Here is a 27302-nt window from a genome sequence, read left to right on the forward strand (position 1 = left end):
AACTGAAGGAGATTATCCTAAATAAAGATTATGTAGTTTAACCGTGTTCGTAAAGTGATTAACTACCCGCCTGGCACTTAGTTAAGGGGTTTTACTGATTCCTTTCCTTAGTCCTAAACAACCCTTCTCAGAAAGGTGACCTTGGTTAAAACACATAGCGCTAAGAAGGGGGAGCAAACATATGCCATATATGCCAGGTCCCTTGAAACATAAGCTGTGCAGATGTTTCTTCCCTGCAGCGACTGTGTCAAGCAGCAAGGGTGGACCGGCTTCCGGCATGAATGGAGAGAGAGAGAAAAAAAAAACCCACAACCTGATTATGTGCCCTGGCCAGGAATCAAACCTGCGCCCTTTCAGAGCACAGGGCAATGCTTAACCAACTAAGCCACACTGGCTAGGGCTGAGAGTACATAATCGTAACAGTCTAGTAATCCAATCTCCGCCTTTCTTTCTCCACCTTCAGGTAATTTTTACATTCCCTCCCTCATTTCAAGTACATGAAAGAAACTGCACTTATTCTCAGTCTGTTGAGATCCTGCTTCCAAATGAATCCTGTTTGACTCGAATTTTTATAAACATTCTCTGCAGGTTTGGATGTACTTACTTTAATAAACATCATTAATAGTACTTATTTTTTTCTTTATATACACATGAGAGTGACACTTAAATCTAGGTCTAAATAAGTTTAAAAGAGTTCTTAATAAATATAAAAATTCTAAGTAATAAAAATGTCAGTAAAATGGCAACATATTTTATTCTTGCGGTGCATAAGTAATGTATAAATAATATACTGTACAATCAATACTCTCTTAGCTTTAAGTAAATGCAATTCATTCAACGAATATTTATTAAGTACTATTATTATGTAAGGAACTGACCTAGGTGTACGGAATATAATGAACCAAACATAACTGAGGCTTATACTAATGTTCAGAAGGGTAATAATTAAACTCATAAATGTATTAATTTTGGATGGTGATATGTTATGAAGACAATAAAACAAACTAGTATTTTTAAGAAATGGTGGTAATAATAGGTATTTTTATTTTATGTTTTTTATTTATTTATTTATTTATTTTTTAGAATTACAATTCTTTTTTTTTTTTAATATATTTTATTGATTTTTTTACAGAGAGGAAGGGAGAGAGATAGAGAGTTAGAAACATCGATGAGAGAGAAACATCGATCAGCTGCCTCCTGCACATCTCCTACTGGGGATATGCCCGCAACCCAGGTACATGCCCTTGACCGGAATCGAACCTGGGACCTTTTAGTCCACAGGCCGACGCTCTATCCACTGAGCCAAACCGGTTTCGGCGGTATTTTTATTTTAGAAAAGACCTTTGTGAGGCCTTAACAGGTGAACTGAAACCCAAATTCTGAGAAAGGGCCAAATATGTGATGATTTGCAGAAAGAGCATTCCAGGCAGAGGCAACAGTAAATGCAAGATTTCTGAAGTAGGAACAAACTTGCAATGTTCAAGGAACCAAAATGGAAGTGGAATTGAATCACAGTGAGGCAGGGGTTAGAGACTTAATGAGGTCTAGGTCATTTAGGGCCTTGTAAGACATGGCAAAAGAGTTTGGGCTTTCGGTGACACCACGTTCTCTGCTATGCTGGTGAGCCCCCACCAGTAAACTTGCCTGGTGACCTGAGTGCCCAAGAGCTGTGCAGTGGCCCTGGTGATGGCCCCTGAAGCTCAGCTGGGTCTGTCCTATTCCCCCCGCCTCCGCCTCCGCGCGCCCTTCCCTTCTGGTGGCCTGGCTCCCAGTCCTTGGTAGCCCCATTCCCCAGCTCCTCACAATATGGTTTTCACTTGTGTGGATTTAATAAAAACTTCACAAGTTCCTGAAAATAATGTAATAAAATAAAAATGAAACCTACCACTAGTTATGTGTAGTACCTGTAGAAAGAAATCATTTAAACTAGTGATTTAGGTCAAATCACTCCATCTTTTACTTTCTTTAATGCTCTGGAAGCTAAAATGTATGCTTCTGGGTTTACATATATTTGCATTTTGTTAAATGTACATTGATACAAATTATGGGTCAAAGAGGAATTTAAAGGAAATTGAGACATTCAAAATGAGGAGATGGAATGGTTATATGATTTAAGAAGGTCTTCAGGAGCTTGTGTAATGGTAGAAATCCAGACTTTATTCTTTCTTATTAATAGGAATGGTATTTATAGAATTTAGTCAGATTATTACTTTTTACATTTGCCATTGCTGTGATATTTGAGAATGTGTGCTCTTAGACCTAATTCTACTTTTAGCCCAGCTCCACATGACCTTGTTTCTAAGGCAAGAGCCCAGGGCAGTTTCTCTGTAACATTAGATTACAATATCCAGACTAGATCTATTGCTGGGAGAGAGAGCTGTCATTTTAAGAAATGGTCCAAGGAAACTGAAACAGCTGGTTTGGCATGTTTACAGTCTGTACTTCCCCAACAGAACATTTCCATTTCTAACCACTCCTTACATTGTTGCTCAGTGATACTCACTCAACAATCATTTCCATTTCTAACAACTCCTTACACTGTTGTTCAGTGATACTCATTCAACAAGCTTTTGAGAGCTGTCTACGCCAGGCACTGTCAGGAACCAGGACTGCAAAGATGAAGGTCACAAGCCCTGTCCTAAAGTATCATTAGCTATAACAGACTAATAATCACAATAGAGTGAGCTATGAAAGCGCTGAAAGTGAGGCAAATATCTGCGCCCAGGAAAGCGTGGGAAGACATAAAAGAGAACAAAGGCACCTTGGAGGTGGTATCGGATTGGAATAGCAACCGAGTTGGAGAGAAAAATCTTTGAACATCAGAAGTAGGGTACTGCCTCCTCTTAGAACTGAAGATGGTTTGCTCTGATTTCAACCTTTTGGTTACTGATTCAGCCTCTCTGATGACCTGATACACTACCAATATCCTCTGGTAACAAAAAGGTCAGCTAAAGGATCTTTTCTTCTCTTAATTATTAGGCTTCCTTGCCCACTCTTGTCCGTCTGTTGCTAGCAAGATAGTTTCTGGGAGACCAAGGTCTCACTTAAGACTTCCAAATTACCTGACTCTCTACTAATGAAAATTCCAGTCTAATGTAACAGACGAGAGAGAAGGCTTACACTGTGAGAAGAAACGGGGGGTTGGGGAGCTTTTGGATCATTGCTGGGAAGAGAAATCCTTCATATGACAGTCCCGGATCTGCCCTCCAAGTTGTTCGCCTTCCCCATTTACCCAGGTCTAGCTGCTGAAAGCACATTCGGGTCAGCAAAGATCAGAGCGCCCAAGTCACCCGCCCCCCCGCCCCCAAGAGTCCCCGCGGAGTCAGTAAACGCAGAGATTGCTTCCCGCAGGCTGTGGGGGAGGGAATGTAGTGGAACGTAACCACCATGTTGGTTGTGGTTAAGCGCAGCGCACCCGTGGGCGTCACTCGGCCCTCGTGCGCAAGCCTATGAGGCAGGCGCTACCCTCCCCTTCCTGTGCACGCGCTCGGAGCCCGCAACTCTCGCGAGAGAAGCGAGATTTATTCCTACGTACCGGGCCGTGCTGCTTATGGCGGCGCTGGAGAGGGGGCGCTGAGCTGTTGGGGTGAGTACGACCCTAGGGTCCAATTGTGGGTAGCAAGGAGCCAGCCTAAGGGCGGATGAAAAGACCAAGACTAACGGGAGAAGCTTCTGAGTCAAGGTGGGCACTCCTAGAGCTCCGGGTAGGGAAAATCTCACCCTGAGTCTCCGCCTCGGGCTTTCCCACCCGGCCCCTGTTCGACTGTAGAGGCCTCACGTCAGGCCGCAGAGCCGAAACGAAGAGTCGAGACCAGGCGTCCGCGCGTGGTGGCGGTGGTGGTGACTTAAGGGGGGGAGGGAGCGAAAATGGAGGCTCCGACCGCAGCCAAGATGGAGGCAGGGGTGCGGGGCTCGGCCGCGGAGGCTGCTGGGAGTTGTAGTCTGGCCGCTTTCTCCTCTGCGGCTTGGCGAGGGAACGGGAACTACAAGTCCCGGCGGGCGGGGCGGAGGGGTGGTGGCGCGGTCCTTTGTGTGAGGCTGGAAGAGCCGGAGGCTGAGAAGGGCCTGCTCTGGCCCCGGACCCGATAGTTTCACCGGCTGTCATCGGTTTGGGGATCTGACTACGAGTACCAGAGCGCAGTGCGGCACTGGCGCCTCCTTTGTGCACGGGCTGATGCCTTGCTGCATGGAAATGCCTAGAGACACCTTTCCCCGACCACATCTGGCATTGTAGCACGGCCTAATTATCACCCCTGCCTCCGATCACCTCCATCTGTCTCTCCGGTCTCTCTACCCAACCTTCCTTTCTTCGCCTCCCCTTCCACTGTTGGAGAAAGGCAGAGTCTAATCTTAGGCATGTGGCTCATCCCTCTACCCTGAAGTTAGGGCGTGCTTTGAGAGCTCCGTGGAACCATCCTCCTTACCACCTTCTCTAGTACTTATGGTGCAAGAGACAGCCCCACATTGTGCAACGGACGGCTCGGCTTCGTCATTCTACGTGGAGTTGGTTTTTTAGAGCCCTGGTCGGAGAGACTTCCTCGGTTTTCACCGTCCGATGTTTGATCGGTACGATTTTTAGTGACACGGTTCGTTTGCTTTAAGGGTTTCCTTTGCAAACATCCAGATGGTTCCTCTCTTGATTGGCTCGGAAGTGAGGCAGGGAACGCTCTCTAAAGCAGCCTCCCAATCTGCAAACACAAAAATCTGAAGTGTGCTAGACAATTTCCTTTTTTGCACCTAAAATGAGGGAAAGAGTGGTCCTCGTTAGACTGCTGGGGGACAGGGTGAAGCGGGAGGGAGGACGCTCAAAGACACCGGTACTTAAATCTATTTCCTTTGAGAGACTTAGCTTTTTATCAAGACGCTGTGAACTGGCAACTCTTCCGGAGCTACTGGTCTATAAAATGTGGGTACCAAATTATAGTTCACCTAATAGAAGTTATTCTAGATCACAGGCTGAGGAATTTTCATTGGGGGTTTCTAGAACGCAGGCATTCTCAATGCTACATTGAGGGGCAGTATAGCTTGGTGTCCTTTTGATACTAACCAGTAATGGGTATTCTTGGTGTAGGTAAAGAGGGGATTTATATACTCGAAAAGGCATACGCCTCAGTCATTAAACCTCGATAAATACTCGATCTTGTTTCTTTTTGTTTCCTTTTAGCCCTAGGCCTGAAATAAAAGATGGTAGTGGTTTGAATGATTTTGCAGCTGCTCTGGATGTTTACCATCGAGATGAGTATTTATAGCAGCTGAGTTGAAAAGTAAAGTATTTGAAGCACAGAAGATAGGCTCCTTTTTTTGTAAATAAGTTCTGACTTAACTATGACCTTTAGAGAGGTTGAAAATTCTGATGAATTCCTAGCAAATAGAGAATGAGTGTGAAAACTGACATGCTTTATTCTATTCCTGTTTTTTTGTCACTCTACCTAAAGACACACTGCAGGGCAACATTAAAAAAAAACTAAAACAGTTTCTTTTAAATTATGACAAAATGTACATACAGTAACCATTTTAATCTTTTTTGTTTTTAAGTGTACAGTTCAGTGGCATTAAGTTTATTGTGAGAAGGATACTTTTGACCAGGTAGTTGAAACATAGAAATGCTGTTTGTATCCATTTTTAAGGAGTTGAATATTAGAACTGAATTACCCCCCAGAATTAAAATCTTGACTTCTAGTTAAAGAAACATGAAGAATTGATGTGCCTTCTTAGCTTTGCCTTTTCAAGATCAGGGAAGTTACTTTGAGACCTTTAACCCAAATTGTCTTACGCAGTGCTGTAAAAATTGTAGGATTTCTTTCATAACGAAGGATTACAGCTAGGAGATTTATAATTATTTTTAACAAAGTTTTTTTAAAATACGTTTTTATTGATTTCAGAGAGGGAGAGAGAATTAGAAACATCAGTGATGAGAGAGAATTACTGATCTGCTGCCTCCTGCACGCCCCATTGGGGATCAAGCCCGCAACTCGGGTGTGTGCCCTGACCCAATCAAACTTGCGACCAGATGGTTTATGGGTAACCGCACAACCACTGAACAACACCCACCAGGCATATAACTATTTTTAAAGACTTAATCCCTAGAATGTCTTAAATGGTGAAGATGCTGTGGCAGGAATGACTTGTATTTTTTAATCCCATCATTTCTTGTTTTTAAATCCTTTCTGCCAAATCAGGATTTTAAATAATCCCTTTGTCTTGATATTAAAATGTTTTCCAGCCCTAACCGGTTTCCCGTCGGTCTGCGGACTGTAGGGTCTCGGTTTCGATTCCGGTCAGGGCACATGCCTGGGTTGCAGGCTCGATCCCCAGTAGAGGACGTGCAGGAGGCAGCCCATCAATGATTATTTTTAAAAAAATGAAAGTCTTTGCCCAAGGGCCTTACTTTTTACTGTTGCTTTATTGGGCATGCTAATGCCTTTCCCCCGGGTCAGTCTACACCTGCTCTGACCAATGTGGTGGCCACTTGCCATGTCTGGCTATTGTGCACTTGAACTGTGCACAGTTCTGAATTGAAATGTGCTGTAATTGTAAAAAACAAAGCAAAACATTAGATTTCAAGGAATGTAAAACTCATATAGTTTGATTACAAGTGGAAAATAACATTTTGGATATATTTGCTTAAGACGTAATTTCACCTGAATACTTTTTGCCTATTTCAACTTTGATATGATTGCTAGAAAATTTTAAATTACATATATGGCTTGCACTGTATTTCTGTTGGACAGTGCTGGTCTACACTGTTACCTGATTATGTGTCTGAAGCATTTCTTCAGCTTCTTCCCACACTGGCATTTGTCCCATTTCAAGTATTAGCGTATGTAGAAGCAGTTAAGTGATAGATGTATATTTAATTTCAAAAAACTTAGTAGCTGATAAGGTAACTAACAACCCATCATAATTATTACTAAGCATGCACAGAAAGATAGTTGGAACAATTTGACTTTTATTTTATTTCCATTCAATATGTTGATGACATAAATTGTTTGAGCTTGGTTAATTACTTTCCATAGATACTAAAGTAAAAGTGAATTAAAACCTGTTAAGCACTTCAGTTTGTACAGATTATAGCAAAATGCGTTATATATATATATTTTATGCGTTATATTTTAACTTGCGTTAATGCACCAAGAAATATGAACTGGAAAGTTAAAGGCAAGAATATTATTCATGTAAATCAACAATAGTCTTTTCGTTCCCATGCTGCCTCTGTGGGCCTTCGCTCTTCTCAAAGGAAGAAGGTACTCCGAAAAAAAGTAGGTTAGATGGTGGGGAGGCTTTTGTTTTTCTCTCTCTCCTTAATCTTCACCCGAGGATATGGTTTTATCTTTTAATTGATTTTAGAGAGGAAGAAACATCAAACAGTTGCCTCATGTAAGCACCCTTCCATGGTTCAAACCCCCATAACCTGGGTATAGGCCCTGACTGGGAATTGAACCTGCAACCCTTCGGTATACAGGATGATCCTCCAATCAACTGAGCCACACTGGCCAGCGCAGTGGGGAGACTTTTGTAAAATGGTATAGTCTTTCATTAACATTTTCCCCAAGTGAGTGCTGTACAGACTTTGAGGATAATTTGTCAAATGGTAAACTGGGTTATGTGATATATTTTAGATGGATTACCGATATCAAAACAATTGATTAACTTGGTTCCTACTGTGTGCTTGGCTTCTGCTAGGCTTTTGAGATAAAGCAGGGAACTGGGAGAGCTAGTAAATAACAAAATAGGTGTTGATAAATTTAAGACAGGTGAAATAGGGATTAACTATTTGGTTTATCAATTCAAGTAAAGGAATTGGCTTTAACTCCCAAAACAATGTGACATAGTAGTTGGTGATAATGTTTCCATACAGAGCAAAGGAAAAAGGAGTTGATTACTTAGCAATCAGGGAGACTGGGATCCACATTTAAATTGGTCCTTAATTTTTTGATTGGTGCTCTGTAATTCATGTGACTTAAATGTTTGGTTTAATAATGTTAATGATGAGTGGATAGCCAAGTTTATTAAAATACCTAATCGCCCTAACCGGTTTGGCTCAGTGGCTAGAGTGTCGGCCTGCGGACTGAAGGGTCCCAGGTTCGATTCCGGTCAAGGGCATGTACCTTGGTTGCGGGCACATCCCCAGTAGGAGGTGTGCAGGAGGCAGCTGATTGATGTTTCTCTCATCAATGTTTCTAGCTCTCTATCCCTCTCCCTTCCTCTCTGTAAAAAAAATCAATAAAATATATTTTTAAAAAAATAATAAAATAAAATACATAATGGATATCTTGTGTTTTATTAAATGTTAATTTTATTTAAAAGTATTTAGTTAATCATGGAAATGTCATAACTGTGAAGTTAACTAATGAAATGAAACTTAGCCACTCTGAATTATTCATGATTTTGGGTGGGTTTGCTTGAGCTTTAATATATCCCAATAGGCTTTATTAATGCCTAAGACTGGCCCTGTAATGCTTCAGATTTTAGATTCTGGAGGTGTCTTATTTCTGTGTTACTAAATGGCAAACTTTGCAGTTCTTAACATAATACAACACCCTAGACTAGGTTAAATCAGTTCAAGTTTTTTTAAGATAAATTTTTTTGATACTTCGTCCCATAATACGCCCAACCTTGTTAGTAGTTTGATGAAATTCTCATCGATATCATCAGATAGCAGTTCTGAGGTCTTTGGGTTCATAAATAGACCTAAGTTATTGAGGTTAAACCATTGTACCAAGTCTATTTTTAAGAGATTAATTCTTTATTTTTAAAAATGTTTTTATTGATTTTTAGAGAGGAAGGGAGAGGGAGAGAGAGAAAGAAACATCAGTGAGAAAGAAATATCCATTGGCTGCCTCCTGCATCCCCCCCCCCCCCCCCCCCCCCCCCCCCGCCAACCCCCACGGGGGACCAAGCCTGCAACCCAGGCTTGTGCCTGAGGTAGTGAGCACTCAACCAGTGAGCCACACCGGCCTGGCAAAAGATTATTTCTTGATTGGATAATTAAGACTATATAGTTAGCCAAAACAAAAATTTATGAATCAACTACTTTTTTGCTATATTATTTTCTGCCATGGTTAAGTTTAGAAGTACTGGGTTAGGCACTAAAGGGGGCTGTAATAGAAAAATAAATAAACTTGATTTTTGCCTCTCGGAATTTTGAACTAAATTGGCGGAACAAGATGCGTAAACGTGAAGTAAGCAAAGTACAGAATTGATTTGATACCAAAAAGAATGATACCGGCAGTAGGAGTTACATAGTGGGAATTAAGGTAGTAAGTCCATGCCTGTATGAAAGGGTCAAGAAAGGGTGTTTGTTTTGTTTGTTTGTGGGTGTGGCTTTTTTTGTCACCTTGAAGATGGCAAAGTTATATTCTATGTGGGAAGAGCCATATGCACAAAGAAGTGGAGGATTCTAGAATCTCCCAAGAGTTGTGTCTAAAGATCAGGGAAGAGCGGGTGCACTTGTCTAGGAAAAGAACTGGAGAGCAGTAGAAGGTAAAGATGGAAGGTAGAACAGAGATATCTTGAGTAGTGGTTCTTAAACCCTGGCTGCAAGTCAGAAACATCCTGGGGAAAGGGAATAAACAAAACACACCAACTTCTGGGACCTAAAGCTAGTGAAAAATTAGAATGTCATGGTGGGGTTCAGGCTTTGATTTTTTTTTTTCTTTTTCAAAGTTGCCCAGGTGGTTTGGTTGGATATGCAGCCAGGATTGAGACCTTCCCATAAAAAGTGCTGGAAAAAATCACAGGATTTTGGACAAGGAGATGGGATAAAATTGGAGTTTTAGATCAGTCTGGGCAGTATTATTTGACAGAAAATGGAGAGGATTGACACTGGAAGCTGGCAGATGTGTTAGACACCTGGGTTAACATGATGTCATTTAGTAAATAAGATGAATACAAAAGATACCTGTAAGGAAATATTGTTAAGACTTGCAACGTTGGGTGTGGAGGTGGAGAGGTAGGAATCAGTCGTTACGGAAGTGGCCCTACTTTAGGCCAGTTAAATTACTGTTTGAATGGGTACTGTGCATGGATATATTTTAAGTCTTCCCAAGTGATTTGAGAGTCATAGCTCTAAGAATAAGTATCTAGTCTGGGTAATAGGAGAATTATCCAAATAAAATTGTTTGGACAAATGTAACAGTTGATATTCAAAGTAGCAATGTAATGTCATGGGATGTTACATATAACCACAAAAGAAATCGCCACAAATCAGTTATTACTAAGTTTACATTTTGCATATGAGAAACTGAAATTTAGTGAGGTTAAATAACTTGATACTGGCATTTTACTAGGATCAGTGATTAGAATTGAGCTCTGCTAGTCTAAGCTATTTCACCAACTCTGGCCTTGGGCCGAATTATGTTGGTTTTTTTTTTTCCTTATGGTTCTTATTTGTGATGTTTTTCAAATATATATTCATTTTTCAGCTTATCTAAGACCAAACCTATCCTTTTCGTCCCAGATAAATCATTTTAGTTAACATCTGAATCAGTGCAAAATAATTTTTATAGCTAATGTAAAGCACAATTTTTTTATTTATACATATATTTCATTTCTCTTTCCATTTCATCTCATCTTAATTGTTTCTCTTCTGTAGACATTTCTCATCTATTTATGGCAACAGCTTATTCATGTTTCTCTTTTTCCTTCACTAAGTCATCTCCCAAAGCATTTCAAGACTTAATACTCTCTTATCAAGAACTAAAACTGCCCTAGCAGGTTTGGCTCAGTGGATCAAGATCCCTATTAGGAGGCGTGCAGGAGGCAGCCATCAATGATTCTTTCTCATCATTGATGTTTCTCTCTCCTCCTTTCCTCTCTGAAATCAATTTTTTTAAAAAAGAACTAAGACTGTTTCCTGTTATTTCAAGTTGAAATGCTTCATAGCCTGGCTCTACTACACCTGTCACACCACATATCCCATTTCACTTTAATCCAGACCTCTGTCCTAGCCAGACTAGCCATTGATTCCTCTGAAAACAAGCCACACTTTGTTACCACAGTCATTCATGCAATAAGCCTCCCCTGATGCTGGGCGTAGAACATATACATGGTCCCTGCTCTCGGGGGATTTAGAATTTAGTGGCATACTCTGACTTGGCTTATGTGATATTTCATGCCTGAGCTGTATTCTTTCTCTTTAAAATCTGCCCATTTCTCCAAATTAAACTCAAATTCCACCTTTTATTAAAAGCCCTCTTTAACTTTGCTCACCATGTTGCTTTGATACACATGTGTGATTAAACAATACCTAGTATTGTTTATATACCTAGTATTTCTAGTATATGACATAGTGGGCACCCAAATATTAGTTGAGCAAATTAATTTTTGATATTTTTGTCCTATAGTCTGCTTTTTCTCCATGTATAACTCTTCTCAGCAGAGTGTAAACCCCCTCTAATGGCAGGAACTTCTTTTATGTTTTCTATAGTACCTAACATAGTGCTAAATGTTTATAAAACACTTGTACTAAATGTTATGTAACTTAGAGCTTGAGGGGGGTATCAACAATGACCGAAATAATTTCTGGTTTTGAGTATATGATGTTAAAGGAGGTATAGCCATTAGCACATGAGAGATTGCTCAAATAACATCAAATGTATGTGCTTCTAAGTTGCTTGTATTATTTGCTTGACCACTGATTCTAAGTTAATGAAATGAGCTTGTACCTGTACCTATCCTCTGTCCTGGGTTCTTTTATGGAAGTTATGGTATATTTAATGTCTTTATTATTTATTTTTTTTATCTCTTAGTATGAAGTGTAACAGAACAGACTTTACCACCTGAAACTGCTGCTTCAAGTTCAGATCAGGCAAAGAACAAACTTGAAACAACCAACAAGACCAAAGAAGAGTACACTTAAGTTGAAGACACAACACTTGATCTGAAACAAGAAGTTTGTGCCTACTCAACAGCTTTGAAAGAGCACTTCCCAACGCTGCTAGTAGTCTTTGTTTTCTTCAGTGCTGTACTGTGAGATTGCCCGGTGCAGCAGCAGTTGTATTCTTTATTAGCTTGCTAGATCATTTTCTCTCGCTCTCCTTTTTTTTTTTTTTTTTTTTTTAAAATACTAGCAACTTTCATCCTTTGAAACGTGTGCTGAAAAAGAAGAATCAGCAAATACTACTGAAAGTGCAATATTTGATTATCACTGCGAGGTAGGTTTATAGTTTCCTGATGGACAATAATCAGCTTATAATTCAGATTTCCTAATTATTTGATCACATATAAAATCTTTTTAGTTGGTTCTCTTCTAAAAGTATTCTGAAAACCATATTTTCAAGTATTGAGTTGAAATATCACTAGACTAAATTATTGTCTTGTTAGATGGGGCCACTTTTATGGCCAAAATTGAGATTTCTTTCCCCCATAAGATTATATTTATTCATCTATATGCAGATCTCTTGGTTTATTGGTCTCTTAGAAAAACTCCATCTGTAATATTTAGGAGCTAGGGTTTCAGGTAGGAATGCCCATTGGATTACAATGGTATTTGTGTGGAGGTCTTTGTAACCTAGGATAAAGAAAGCCTACAGAGAAGGGACATTTGAAGGTGAGCATTACTTTGTTAAGAGAGAGAAGTGTCTTCTGGTAGAAGTGAAAACATGGTATATACTGAGTAGTCAGTCCATCATGAACAGAGTGGAGACAGTACAGTTTTGTGGGGTGGAGAGAGTAACTGGAAAGGGAGGCTTGCTAGAGGCAGGTTCTGAAGGGCCCACTATATTTGACTTTATTCTGTAGGAAAGTTGCCAGATGTTTGTAAGCAAGAGTTTAATGGATTTTGTATTTCAAAACTGAGATAGCTTCAGATTTTAAAGTTATATATTTAGAAGTATATCTTTAAAGATAAAAAGGTCCACTTTTAAGAGATACATGAGGATGGAAAGACCTGTTAAGAGCAGTGGCTAGAGCATAAGGAAGGTACACACTAGGGTATAGTCAAAGAAAGGTAGATGCTAGCTAGGTGTTTTAATGGAGAAGTGATAGGACTTGGTGACCAACTGAATGTGAAGATGAGCTTGGAGGGAAATGACTTATAGTCTATCCAGTTGTCCAAGCTAGACTGTTTGTAAAATTGGGGACATTTTGTTATAGAATTGGCGTGGAAGAAGACAGCTGGACACTCGGAGGTTTCAGGAAAAGCCTTTAATTCAAAGCAGTGCTGTTGGTTCAGGGGACTCTAAGATCCAGATCCTGAACAACTTAGACAATGAGATTTTCTCTTTATATGTATTTCTGAGTTTCTTTGTTTCCTAACTACCAAGCTTCTGTAATGGACTCTCACAACCCCCAACCCCTCGAGAATTGGTTAGAATCTAACAGTTAGATGGTTAACTTAGATTGTATTTACTGTCCATCCTGGATGGCGCCAGTGACCTCCCTCTAGTTAAGCTGTTCTTGGTCTATGGCCCTTGTAAACTGGGAGTATTGAGGTAAATAGCTCTTGAAGGACCAGAAAATTAAGGAAGGGGCAGTGACTTCAGGAATGACATTAGGTCCCCATCAGTTTAAGTGGGGACCTCCTGGAATTACAACATACATTGTGGAAATTTACTGTATCATCTGCTATAATCCAGAGTTGAAGTATGCTAATAGGGAATGTTAAGCAATGGTAATTTGGGGAAGTTAGGTTTATGAAGGTCAATTTTCCTTTTTAATCTTCCTAAATTTTCTAAAGTGGATAGAAATACAGACAGTCCTCGGGTTACGTTGGACTCCACGTATGTCACCATCTCCCATTTATTTATTAAAAAAAGTTTCGTCATTTCGACGTATGTACATGTGTGCTTTATGTTTTTTACTGTTTATCACAAATAAAGGTCAGGAATTGTTATCTTTCTTTAAATTTTTTTACTGTTTCATTTCATTACTATTGTGTATGTGCTCCATGTGAGTGACATAGGTGCTTATGTAGGTGGGTCCAACTTACAGCAAAAATCGCGTTATGTCGGGCCATAGGAACGGATCTCCGACATAACCTGAGGCCCTACTGCAAAGGCTTGAAATTCAGAAAGGATTCCTCACTTTATAGTGATAAAGGATAGTGTGCCAAAGAAGAGAATGCTCATTTGTATCTTTTGCTTTTCCTATTTGTTTCTTCATACTTCTTCATCTGTTTTGTTTTGTTTGTTTTTTTAAATATATTTTATTGATTTTTTTACAGAGAGGAAGGGAGAGAGATAGAAAGTTAGAAACATCGATGAGAGAGAAACATTGAACAGCCGCCTCCCGCACATCTCCCACTGGGGATGTGCCTGCAACCCAGGTACATGCCCTTGACCGGAATCGAACCTGGGACCCTTCATTCTGCAGGCCGACGCTCTATCCATTGAGCCAAACCGGTTTCGGCCATCTGGTTTTTAAAAATAAATAATTTTAGACGGTTAGTGATTGATTGTGCTGGGTTAGGTAAGATAGTAAAAATTGAATACTGCTTTATCTTTATTCAAAAGGGTAAAAGACTAAATATCAAGGTTTCCAATTTCATTCTATTGAAATGGATTTTTTTTCTTTAACCTAATCTTTGTATTCTGAATATTACTTTGCTATGTAAGTCAGTTATAAACATTGTGCTATGTTACCACAGCTGTTTAAGATGGAGAACGTTTTTACTGTGTCATCAGATTCTCATCCCCCTCCTGCACCCCCTCCTTCACTTTCTTTACCTTTATCTTCATCTTCTACCTCATCTGGGACAAAAAAACAAAAGAGGACCCCCATGTATCAGAGATCTGTAAGTCAGGGAAGCAGTCACCCCAGCTTGTTTGCTTTGTGTTTAGAGCATGACTTTGGAGGGCTACTCAGTTTGGTTAAAATACCTTGCAAACTCACTTTCTAACTTCCCTAAGCATTTCCTTCACCTTGAATCTTGAAAGATAAGTTTAGTAGTGTGGGGCTTTGCTGCTCAAAGTGTGTCCAAGAATCAGAAGTATCACTTTGGGAGCTTGTTAGAAGTGGAGAATCTCAAACCCCTGTCGAACTGAAATCAGATTTTGTATTTTTAACCAGATCACTGGGTTGCCAGGTAACAAGCTTGAGAAGCCCTAGTTTAGAGCCCCGATTGTAGACATTAGGATTTCTTGGTTTGACATTACTGCCATTTGACTTTGGCAAGTCATTTAGCCTCTCTCTGTTTCCTCATTGTTAAAATGGGGATAATATTTCTCATGGGTTTTTGTAAAAATTAAATGAGTTAATACATGTCAGACACAGAATAATACTAAGCATGAGAGAACTAGAACTTAACCACCTATAGATGTGATAGCTTTGGTTTGCATGATTTGGCCATCCCACACATTAAGTATTTGTACCTGGCTTTATCTTTCTAGAACTTTAGTACTTTTTTTCTAATGAAAAACATTTTTATTAACGTCCAACTTTGCACATAAATGAAATGCTTATAAACCAAAAATAATTTGTTTTTATGGTTAAATGAAATATCCAATGTGAGGACATTATTTGATGATCTAAACAGGTTGCATTGCATTACATCTAAATAGCTCCCCTTTTCTCTAAGGAACATTTTCCTTTGCTTTATCTGATCATAAAAACAACAGCATTTAGAGATTTTATCAGTGTCTAAAACAGGAGAAGACTTCTTAAAAGCCCCTGTGAAATGATTGAACATTTTCAGGTGTTTTTTTTTTTCTTGGAGTTTTATGTTAGAAAACACTTGTTTTCTAACTCACTGTTTTGGGTTGTTTTCCATTAAAGGACCTAAGCATGCATGCATTCTGATATTTTTCTGGTTTGAAATAAGTATTGCATATAAAGTTTATTGTTTTAATCTCTACTAACTTAGTCATTGTCTTCAAGGTGCATGGCTTACGAAATAGTATTAAGGTTTCTATTTAAGTTTCAAAGTAAGTGTTAATAAATTTCTTAAGGAAGTGTGCTCATAGTTTAGGTTGCCATCTCAAATATTAATTACCAAATTGTTTTACGATTGTTGCTAAAGTTAACATAAAGGCAGCTTTTACTTATGTCATTGATTTACCTTCATACTAGCCTCTGGAAATTCTGTTTTTCTAGTAAGCAAGAATTCGGCCATAAATTGGAGCAATTTCCCAAATAATTCAAATATTTACTCTGAAATGTTTTAATAGCTAAATTTGCATTTTAACAATAAAAGCCCATACTCTTCCTTTTTATCTATTTTATCTTTATTTTGTTTGCCTTTTTATATTAAAAATATAGTGATTTGTTAATTAGACCTGTGCTGTGGAGATAATGTACAGATCTGTATATATTGAGTTCTTTTTCTTTTCAAAACAGATGAGCTTTGATCCAAACCTTCTCCACAACAATGGACACAATGGGTACCCCAATGGTACTTCAGCAGCACTGCGCGAAACTGGGGTTATTGAAAAACTGCTAACCTCTTACGGATTTATTCAGTGTTCAGAACGTCAAGCTAGACTTTTCTTCCACTGTTCACAGTATAATGGCAACCTGCAGGACTTAAAAGTAGGAGGTAATCTGTTGATTCTCCTTTTTTAAAAAGCCAACCACAGATTTCTTTTCCATATCAACTTGCTCATGAGAGTGTTAGTTTGGGTCTTTTAATTCTACCAATTACTGAAGTATGTCCATATAAACGAGCAGAATTATGATTTCTATTGTAGTGTTGTCTTTTTGACTGATTAAAGGATATCTTTGAATATTTTTTAAATAGATACTTAGAAGATTTAAGTTACTCCCCTAATAATGACTCTTTCTCTATACTATATTTGATTTTAGGCCCATAGAAAGATTCAACTTTTCTAATGTTAGTTTTGATTATTTTACCAGGTACTAGTTTGGTAGTATCTGAAAAAATAACTCTTATAGTTTCACCACGTGCACTATATGAAAAATCATCTTGGCTGACACCAGAGAAGCCATTTTTACATGTGAAAATGTGTGGTTTATTAAAGGACTGAAGTTACCAGGTCTCAGTGTGTATTTTTAAAAATATCTTTGAGGGGAAAAAAGTGAGAAGAGTTAACATGAATATTTTGTGTGCCAAGTACTCTAAGCCCTATGAGAGTATTATTTCGGTTAATTCTCATTATACGCATGAGGTACAGAGGTTAAAAAAACTTGCCAAAGGTCATGATTGTTATATTGCCTTATTTGCAGCATGTGTACATGGCATGAGAACTAAGATATGGCTTAGTCTAAAGCAATGGTTTTGAAACAATGTATATCAGAATTACCTGGAAGGCTTGTTAAAAATAATGTAGATTGCTGTACTGCTTGCCCAAAGATTGCTTTTTAATAGGACTGGAGTGGGACCCGGGAATTTGTGTTTCTGCTAAGCTTCCAGGTAATGGCTGCTGTTGGTGCAGGGACCATACTTTGGGAATCACTAGTATAAGGCAGCTCAAATGCTACATTAAGTTTAGCTTGAACGTGAGATACCATTTTACCAAAATTAGTACAACAAACACAGCACTTTCTTTATTTTAGATGATGTTGAATTCGAAGTATCATCTGACCGGCGGACTGGGAAACCCATTGCTGTTAAACTGGTGAAGATCAAACAAGAAATCCTCCCTGAAGACCGAATGAATGGACAAGTTAGTGACTTTGATGCTTTGTGTTTTCTTCGGGCCCTGCATTTGCATATCTTTCCCATTAGAAAAGGAAGATTCCCCATCTCCTCAGTTTGCACGCAAGAGAGCTATAGTAGTATATAAAGATGATTATTTTAAAATTATATCAGAAGCACTGGCATTTCTTGACCTGAAATTTAAAAATGGTCAAGACTCAATTTGGGTTTTTACAAATAACCCAGAGTTTATACTTACAGTCAATTTATGTCTGTAAGTTTGAAACTTGGCAGCATGGCATCCTCTTGTGGATCATATTAAAATGCATCCCTGTGTATAGTATAGAGGATATTAAAATTCAGTTTATATTGCACAGTGCTGCTCCTGAAATGATTAGCAATGGAAATTTTTTTTTTTTTGACTGGTAGGTTGTGTGCGCTGTTCCTCACAACTTAGAGAGTAAATCTCCAGCTGCCCCGGGTCAGAGTCCAACAGGGAGTGTATGCTACGAACGTAATGGGGTAAACTTGTGTATTTTTCTTAAACCTTTGCCTGATCCACCATGTGATCTATAAGCGTCCTTTAATTCAAAATAGAAAACGTAAGCTGCAGTAGATAAAATCAATTTTAAATTTGGTTTCTAAGGCTTTGAGTGCAGCATAATAAAAAAATTAAAAACAAAAAAATCTATAGGACTTCCAAGTGTTTTAGCTTGCCCACGTGTGACCTTAGTTAGAACATTAAGGTAAAATGCTCCTTTTACTCGCTTTTTGGGGGGTTGAGGGAGGGGATCTTTTTTCTGGTTCCTTTTAAGCACTAACTCCAGCTTTTTTGTTTGGAATGCCTTACATAAAAATTGGTCTTTTGAAATGTAACTACAGTCTCTGGGCAAACGCTTCCCGTGTGTAAGCTTTTTGAAGTTGGATTGCTGCTCAGCTGTGGACTCGCAGAAGTCAGCATCATGGAGGGGAAGTGTGTGTTTATATGAATAAAACAATGTGCTTGTCATGAAGCATTTAATTTTAAGGAATTTGGCTTAAAATGCCAGTTTAAGAGGTATTTAACAAAGTAAGTCACAGTATACCGTAAACATGCATCCTGCCAATATAGTAATAATAACTTATTAATTCACAGGAAGTGTTTTATCTGACTTACACCCCTGAAGACGTGGAAGGGAACGTTCAGCTGGAAACCGGAGATAAAATAAATTTTGTAATTGATAACAATAAACAGTAAGTTCTTCTTTTCCCCCCTACTTAGATGATTTTTTTTTTTTTTTTGAAATTAGAAAATTGAAGGGAGTTAATAAACGTAGCTTGTAACTTTGGATAATTTTTATGATCTTGTAAATTTTTCATTAATCACTAAGTATTTGAGAAGGTGCATTCTATGATGGGCATTGTACAGAGTCAGAAATAGGAAGATAATTAGAGAACAGTTTTCAAGGAGCTAGCTAGCTGTTCCAGAGGTTGGTGAAGATTTTGCAAAAGCATCAGTGTTGTAAGTTTTGAGGGAAGGTTGTAGAGGCACTAGGACTAGGGAGATGAGGGGAGAAAGAGTGTCCTGGGTAGAGGAAGTATTTTGGGGAATGCTTTGAGTTGATTGAATTGACTGGATCATAAGAAGATGAAGCTTGAGCTTTATCCCATAAGCATAGGGATCTTTGAAGGAGTTTAAGTATGATAGCATTAGATTATTGGAAGTGGTGGAGAAGGTAGACTTTTGGAGAGAGGGGATGCTCTAAACTAGAGGCAGTTATACGAGAGTTAATAGGAAAGATGAGGGCCCAATACAAAAAGGCTGGGGTGGTCAAGTGGAGAAATGAGGGTGGGAAAGGAATTATACTTAGTTTGGCATTTGGAATTTGAGCTGTCGGTGTTTCTGGGTGAAGATTGAATATGCAGTTACACCTGTAAGTGAGAGGAACTAGTAACAGGTAGGAAATAGAGCTGTTGATTTCCAAGACATAAGCAGTTAAGGAACGTGTAGTTAGGAATGCCCAGGGATGATTACTTTTATTTGGGGGTGGTGGGGATGAGAAATACAAGTACAGAAGGAAGTTGAAAGTGGGGAAGTTGGAAAAATGCTAGGAATGCACTTTCCAACAGCAAAAGTCCCAAGAGCATGTGCAGAATCATTAGCCTTGAGCCTTACCTTTTGTAAGACTAGAAGGAATTAGATTGAGTTTGTAGGTTTGGATATTACAAAGTTTAGTCTGAATACCTCAATTTAATCTCAAGAAGGAAACCAGAGAATAGCGCTTGACTTTGAGGGGGGAGCCAATGAAAGGGCTTTACTTAACCTTTATCAAGTTCTTACATGTGCCAAGCATTGTATGAAATAGCTGCTAATCCTCAGGACAGCTTCACCTGATAAGTTTATTCACCTGTAAACTGAGGTTTGTTCTCATAAAGTAACTTTCCTAAAGTTTTCAATAGCAGATATTTAAATCCCAATCTGAGTCTAAAACCTTTTCACTTCAGTAAGTTGCAAAGGCAAGTAGGAATTTTTTTTCTGTGTCTTTGTTAGTCTGTTTGATTTTTGAAGTAAAAGGCACAGTTGAGTTACAATTTCTTCATGAAGAATTAAGAGAAGTAATTGCGTGGTCTACAGCTCTTAAAAAGCAACTACAACAAATATTGCATCTTTTAGTCTGTGCCATCTTTAAAAGGAAATCAAATGTACATTGCTACTGCTCAAAGATGGGGACAATGTAGCAGCAAGTGATGTATCTAACTGGTTTCAATGAAAGTGACTCATTTTTTAAAGCATAGCAAATTTCTCCTATGATAACTACGTTTACTCATCTTTCTATGGCTGTTTAATCAGGAAAAAAAATTGATGAAATAGTTACTGAATTCAGTCATTGCAAACGGGCCATCTCTTATTCATCTCTATCTCCAATACCTTTGCTTACAGCACATAATGCCTATTCAAATGTGCATTTAATGAATGACCTTCCTAAAACGAGCATTCCCCATCTTTGGTTGCCTGTAGTTTATGGTTTTATTTCTTTTGTTTTAATGGAAAAGCAGAACATCATGTACCCATGGTGTTGTTTTAACAGTCCAAGAGAAAAATGATTACATATATGTTCCTCATTTAGAATAGGCTAGGGATTTTGAGCAAAAGTTTTTTGCATATGAAGCCATGTGAAAAGAATCAGGTGTCATAAACCTTACATTTGCTCTTAGTGATAGAATTCTTGAGGCCTCAGAAAACTAGTTATTGTTTGTTCCTCTAGACTCATCAGATCTAACCAAGCCAATGCGTTTTTTCACCCCTCTCTGACACCCCATCCCCACCCAATTATTCCCTTCCAGTACTGGTGCTGTAAGTGCTCGAAACATTATGCTGTTGAAAAAGAAACAAGCCCGCTGTCAGGGAGTAGTTTGTGCCATGAAGGTAAATATCATCAATTTGAGAAACTTGAGTTTTTTCTTCGACTGTATTAAGTCTTAGACTTCACACTTAATAAGGCTTTTGTTTTTCCTCTTTGAAAATATTTTACTGTTAACCTTAATAATCTCTTAAAATTCTTTGGTTACTAATTCATTATGTTCTTTAAAATGGGCCATTTAATTGATAGTATTGGGCTTTACCAAATATATTGTTTCACGGCAGTATAATTTTATGAAAAAGCTTATTGATTGTAAATTGTAATCATAAATACACACACTTAACAGTATATAATGTTATTTTTTGTTTGGCTTCAGGAGGCGTTTGGCTTTATTGAAAGAGGTGATGTTGTAAAAGAGATATTCTTTCACTATAGTGAATTTAAGGGTGACTTAGAAGCCTTACAGCCTGGAGATGACGTGGAATTCACAATCAAGGACAGAAATGTAAGATAGTTAACTAACTTTATTTGGCTTTGTAAGATCAGTAATGAATTACATTTTTAGGAAACATTTAAAGTGACATTTCCCTCCCACCCCCTTTTGATTTAGGGTAAAGAAGTTGCAACAGATGTCAGACTATTGCCTCAAGGAACAGTCATTTTTGAAGATATCAGCTTTGAACATTTTGAAGGAACTGTAACCAAAGTTATCCCAAAAGTTACCAGTAAAAACCAGGTAAATGGTCTTTTTTTTCTGGAGAGTCTTCTTTGCCTCATCAGTAACAGAATTTTTATCCCATTTGATTAATGTAATTCTGTGGTAGTTGAGCAATGAAATATTTCTTGATATGTATAATTAAACTAAATGAGAAGCCATTGATTGATTTATCCATGAGTGTAGTTTTTTAATTTTATTTTGTTGTTATACTGAGCCATAAGGAAAAGGGAACAAAATAAATGCTTGTTAAAATGGAAAACAATAATTTTGGTGCACATTTGTTCCCACCACTATGCCACCCACTGCCAGTTTGTTTCTTTCGTGGGGGAAAGGAGATGAGACCTGGGAGTGGGCGGGGGTCGGCGATAGTGCTAAGGAAATGTATAACATACAAAACTAAAACAGTTTTCCTTAAAACTTGTGTGTCAGTGTGCGGGGCCTTTATTGTAGTGTTGTGATCTCATGGTTTTATTATGTTACTTACCATAGAACACAAAGCTTTCAAAGTGGACTTAAGTTGTCGACCCCTTTTTTCCCTTCAGGGAACTATTATAAATAACATGGGTTTGCTGTGTTCTTCTTGTTTGACTTAGAACTAGGAAGGATGGGAAATCTCCAGCTAAAAATAGTTTTTCCTTCTCATCAGAATGATCCATTGCCAGGACGCATTAAAGTTAACTTTGTGATTCCTAAAGAACTTCCCTTTGGAGACAAAGATACAAAATCCAAGGTGACCCTGTTGGAAGGCGACCATGTTAGGTTTAATATTTCAACAGATCGACGTGACAAATTAGAACGAGCAACCAACATAGAAGTTCTATCAAATACATTTCAGTTCACTAATGAAGCCAGAGAAATGGTAAGTGTTGGTTGTTTTAAGTATCCAGTATGAAGGTGGAGTGGTGGAGTATTCAAGTTTATAATACTATATTAAAAATTATTTAAGTTAATGACGATATTGGGCTGTTACCTTGTTAAGGTAATTAATAACACAGTGCGAGTCCGTCTAGGTTTGACATCTAGCTCTGCTACTTACCTTGTAGAGATGTGGGAAAGTTTTAGAATGGAAATTTGGACAGGATGATTTTCAAGGTCTTTGAGAGTTAGTGATTATCTGGCCCTTAAATATGAAGACTGAGAAGATTTGAGCCTATCAATTTGAAAGCAGATTTTTCCAAACTGTTTTTGTAAACACTAGGTTAAAAATAGTTAGATAAGTTTGTTTCTTTTGTTTTTACATCTGGACTTTGTGAATTCTTTTAGTGGGTATATGTTCAGGAGTGACATATTCCAGAATTATTTTTTACAAGCTCAATTTTCATGAATTAACTTTCCCTAATATAATTTACATTTAGTTCTGCTTTGGGTCATAACATCTACAGTATATCTCTACCTAAAAATCTGGAGATCTAAATGCATGATCTTAAAAAACCATTTCTAGGCAGGATCTGTTTTTGCTTTACGGCATGAGATTCATTGTTGAGTAGCTTGACTACCATCAGGATTTAGCAAGGATTAAATGTCAATAATTGTGCTTCAGTGAACATTTGAAGACCTGCCATGTGCCGCCTACTCTGGATGTAATGCCCTCATAGAGCTGATAATTTAGTGAGGATTTTAGTCTTTAGACCTAAACCTTAAGTCCTTCCTGTGCCTAAACTCACATAAAATTTTTGAGGTATAGATCAGAGAGTTACCTTTAGTTGACTGTTGAAGTATCGGCCTATAGATTTTTTTACATCTCTGGAAGTCATATTGTCATTAAGTTTGGACCTTGTTTGTAATCTTGTCTGCCACTTATTAGCTGTGTGCTTTGGACAAATTGTTTAACCTCTGTCAGCCTTGACTATCTTATCTTGCAAAAACATAATACTACTAAGTTCACAGAATTGAGAATTAAATGGAGTACATTGTGTGCATATATTTACATTTAAATCTGACTTTTTCTAGTGCATGTTGGCCAAGGAGTGTAGCATCTGGTGGGTCTCAGTTGCTTAGAAATTGGTTTACTTCACTAAAGCAGTGAGTTTGTATTTAAATGGAAAAATTACTGCACACTCCTCTTCCCAGGAGGACACCCACACCTTTTTCTTTCCCCTCACCCTCCCTCACAGGTGTACATTTCCTAAACTCTAAGGACCCCATGAGACTTGCAGTCAGGGGAGCAATGGACAGCAGCAGCTGGTCCCGAGCTCACCCCCTGAAGCTGTCTCCAAGGCCCCCTTTTCTCTGACTTCTCAGCCAAAACAGCCCAGCCTAGACTCTCTCCTGTTGCTGCTTCTATCCTAAGCCCTTCCTTGTTTCACTCTCCCCAGCTTTAATAAACATACTCTCAAAATGAAGAAAGACAGAAGGAAAAATTGCAATGTGGATACAGAATTTGGGTCAAAGAATTCCTAATTTAACTTGATTATGTTTGCATGCTTGAATGTTGTTTTGAAAAGCTTCACAGCCAGTGAAACTATTATTTGTGTTTCAGGGTGTAATTGCTGCCATGAGAGATGGTTTTGGTTTCATCAAGTGTGTGGATCGCGATGCTCGTATGTTCTTCCACTATAGTGAAATTCTGGATGGGAACCAACTCCATATTGCAGATGAAGTAGAGTTTACTGTGGTTCCTGTGAGTAGTTTTTGAGAAAAGTAATAGTGGGGTTTTATTTTTTTTATGCTTTCTTTTCCAGTTTAAGTTATTTTTGTTTATTACTTGTAGGATATGCTCTCTGCCCAAAGAAATCATGCTATTAGGATTAAAAAACTTCCCAAGGGCACGGTTTCATTCCATTCCCATTCAGATCATCGTTTTCTGGGCACTGTAGAAAAAGAAGCCACTTTTTCCAATCCTAAAACCACTAGCCCAAATAAAGGCAAGGAAAAGGTAAGTCTTACATCATCGATAATTTCTGTAGCTCTTTATTCCTTTTCTGCTTAAAGGCAAACACTATCCACACAATAATGGAATATTATCTTTCAGAATTACCTGTTATATTAACTAAACTAAACTAGAACAAGGTTTTTTAATGTCAGCATTATGGACATTTGGGGCTGGATAATACCTTGTGGATGTGGGGCTGTTCTGTGTATTGTGGGATGTTTAGTAGCATCCCTAACCTCTATCCACTAGAGGCCAGTATCTCTCTTCTCCCCCTGTGTGACAGTCAAAAGTGGCTCTAGCTACTGCCAAATGTCCTAAAATGACCCCCGTTAGAATGATAGTACATTCTTTTAAACAGTTTAGAACTTTCAAATTTAGGTAGATGCACTTCACACATTTGAGCTTCATTTATTGAAAAGTCCACTGAATCTGCTGTCAAGTAAATAAAATTGAGGCTTTTATAGAAACAAGTAATTCATACAGAATATAAAATGTTTATGTAAAAGGTCAGTTTCACTTTGGGGAAGTTCTAAACTAGCAGAATCTGGGATGTTTTCATTATAGTATTGATATTTAATAGGTGGAAATAAATGAGGAAAGGACATGCATTACAATAGAAGTACAGAGGAGAAAAATTCGGGATTTCTTTAGAAAGCACCAAGTACTTTGACAGGAACATGGGTACTTTTTCTTTGGTGGGGTGAGTGGGAGAAATAAGGATGAAAAGATCAGGATACAGATAGATTAAGAAGGTGGTGATGGCTACTCTAAAGAATTTAGACCTTGTTCTGTAGTCAGAAAAAGTTTTCTGTTGGAAAGTGACATTGCGTGTGCAGTTCAGGAAGATACTGGCATTAGTATGAACCCTAGATGGGGGTGGAGAAAGACAAAAGATGGAAGAGGCTGGATAGGAAATTACTGGTATTTAATAGTTTAGGTAGTTCTTGAACTAGAGACAGCATGGTTATAGACAAAAGAAGGTACATTAGAGAGGGATCATCTTATCTCTATTTAATAGATTTGGTATATACTGTTTGTCAGATGTTTACTGGATATTGAGGTTAATGGGTAGAGAGAGAGCAAAAATGAATGCTGAGATTGTGGCATTGGATAACTGGCAAAAGAGTCAATGCCATTGGAGTCAGACCTGAATTCCCTGAACAATATCATTCTTCACTTAACCGGAGTCAGATCCTTAGCATCACTTCTGGTATTTGACAGTGATTTAAGTGTTACTTTGAAAACATTGGCATGTCATAGCTTAATCACCTATTTGAATATCAAATACTCTGAACTGCAAATTCTCATGCATTGGCAAATATATTGATTAACATTATATACAAAACACTGTGAGTACTTTGGGATATTCAAAATAGGTGACACAAAGTCTTCCTGTCCTACAGAATTTCCACCTGGTTGAAAATACATGCCCAGTTTGATTTCTCATTAGCTATGAATAGTATGGAATGGGCATGTAACAAATTTTCAATTAGGTTTCCCTCAACAGCAAAAATTAGCTTCTTAAGACTAAAGAAACCAATTACAGCAAATTGAGTCAGTTGTGGCTTAAGGCAAGACTGCCTTTCATTCATCTGAAAAATCTATTATTGTTAGAATCCTGGATTAGGAAATTTTTACAATTGTGCCAATTCGTTGGCTCAAGGATAAGAACTATAACTTTTTATATTGCTTTTTTGTTCTTCTTTTCATTATATTCTTTTTCTTTAGGAGGCTGAGGATGGTATTATTGCTTATGATGATTGTGGGGTGAAATTGACTATTGCTTTTCAAGCTAAGGATGTGGACGGATCTACTTCTCCTCAAATAGGGGATAAGGTAAGATAATCCTGCTTATTTTAGAGAGGGACCATTGGGGGCTGTCATCTTAAATATTAATTCTGCAAAATAGTTATTACCAGTATAGTAGGAATTTCACAAGTAGATGGTGCTGTTAATAAAATTTTATGTGCTTGCAAGTTTATATGAACCTCTTCCTATTTAAGAGCAGTTTACTCAGAACAGGGTCTAGCAAGCTCTTAAGCTCTTTACGGAGCCAATATTTAAACATTTTAGATAAGATATGCCTAAATCAGTTAGCTTAGATAAAATTAATATTAGTAAGAAAATTAAAACAGCCACTTGAAACATTATCAAAGTGAATTCACACCAGTGATTTTATATTGCTGTTCATTTTTCTCTTAGTATGTCTGGTTTTGTGATAGCCCTCTTTCAGAGAAATTAAGAATTTATTTATAGAGGATATTTGGAGTGGAAAGCATAGTCTAAGTTAAGAGCTTGGTGTGGAAATGACATGGTATTAATGAGCATCCTTATTTTTCCACAGGTTGAATTTAGTATTAGTGACAAACAGAGGCCTGGACAGCAGATTGCAACCTGTGTGCGACTTTTAGGTCGAAATTCTAACTCCAAGAGGCTCTTGGGTTATGTGGCAACTCTGAAGGATAATTTTGGATTTATTGAAACAGCCAATCATGATAAGGAAATCTTTTTCCATTACAGGTAAGAAATGCCTTTTTAGGAATTTACAGCTTACTATTCATTCTTTGATTTTAGAGTCAAAAACATTTAGTATTTGGCAGTTACATATTTTTTTAATCCCAAATTTTGTATTAGTGGAACATTAATCATCTCCTTTTGTAGAGAGAGCGTGTGGCCAAAAGACGTAGAAAGGCCTGCATGTGTTTTGAACATTGGATAGGAGCCTTTCTGGTTCAGTGAAAGACTACTCTTTTATATGTTGCTACGTATGCTTTTGCTGTTATAAGATTGAATAGTGGTTAAGAGCATGGGCTCTTGGAACCAGGCAGTTAAGTTTGA

The 27302-nt window shown here is 38.1% G+C and overlaps 1 protein-coding gene across 5 annotated transcripts in view; it reads left to right on the forward strand.

Annotated features, from left to right (window-relative positions):
* The first annotated feature begins 3430 nt into the window (after positions 1 to 3430).
* CSDE1 (cold shock domain containing E1) overlaps positions 3431 to 27302 on the forward strand; it is a 32259-nt gene continuing 8387 nt past the window's right edge. The window contains exons 1-15 of one of the 5 annotated variants that reach the window (XM_036342251.1): positions 3431 to 3586; positions 11751 to 12155; positions 14588 to 14734; positions 16276 to 16474; positions 17452 to 17561; positions 17963 to 18055; positions 18669 to 18766; positions 20858 to 20939; positions 21251 to 21379; positions 21485 to 21610; positions 22239 to 22451; positions 24072 to 24212; positions 24303 to 24467; positions 26193 to 26300; positions 26809 to 26984. In XM_036342251.1, coding sequence (XP_036198144.1) covers positions 14597 to 14734; positions 16276 to 16474; positions 17452 to 17561; positions 17963 to 18055; positions 18669 to 18766; positions 20858 to 20939; positions 21251 to 21379; positions 21485 to 21610; positions 22239 to 22451; positions 24072 to 24212; positions 24303 to 24467; positions 26193 to 26300; positions 26809 to 26984 — 1778 coding nt within the window. In that variant the 5' untranslated portion in view covers positions 3431 to 3586; positions 11751 to 12155; positions 14588 to 14596. Of the gene's footprint in view, positions 3683 to 11750; positions 12156 to 14587; positions 14735 to 16275; positions 16475 to 17451; positions 17562 to 17962; positions 18056 to 18668; positions 18767 to 20857; positions 20940 to 21250; positions 21380 to 21484; positions 21611 to 22238; positions 22452 to 24071; positions 24213 to 24302; positions 24468 to 26192; positions 26301 to 26808; positions 26985 to 27302 lie in introns of all 5 variants that reach the window. The other 4 variants (XM_036342252.1, XM_036342256.1, XM_036342254.1 and 1 more) reach the window with 4 other exon arrangements.

This window comes from Myotis myotis, unplaced genomic scaffold (genome assembly GCF_014108235.1).
Source record: "Myotis myotis isolate mMyoMyo1 unplaced genomic scaffold, mMyoMyo1.p scaffold_m19_p_18, whole genome shotgun sequence".
NCBI lineage: Eukaryota > Metazoa > Chordata > Mammalia > Chiroptera > Vespertilionidae > Myotis > Myotis myotis.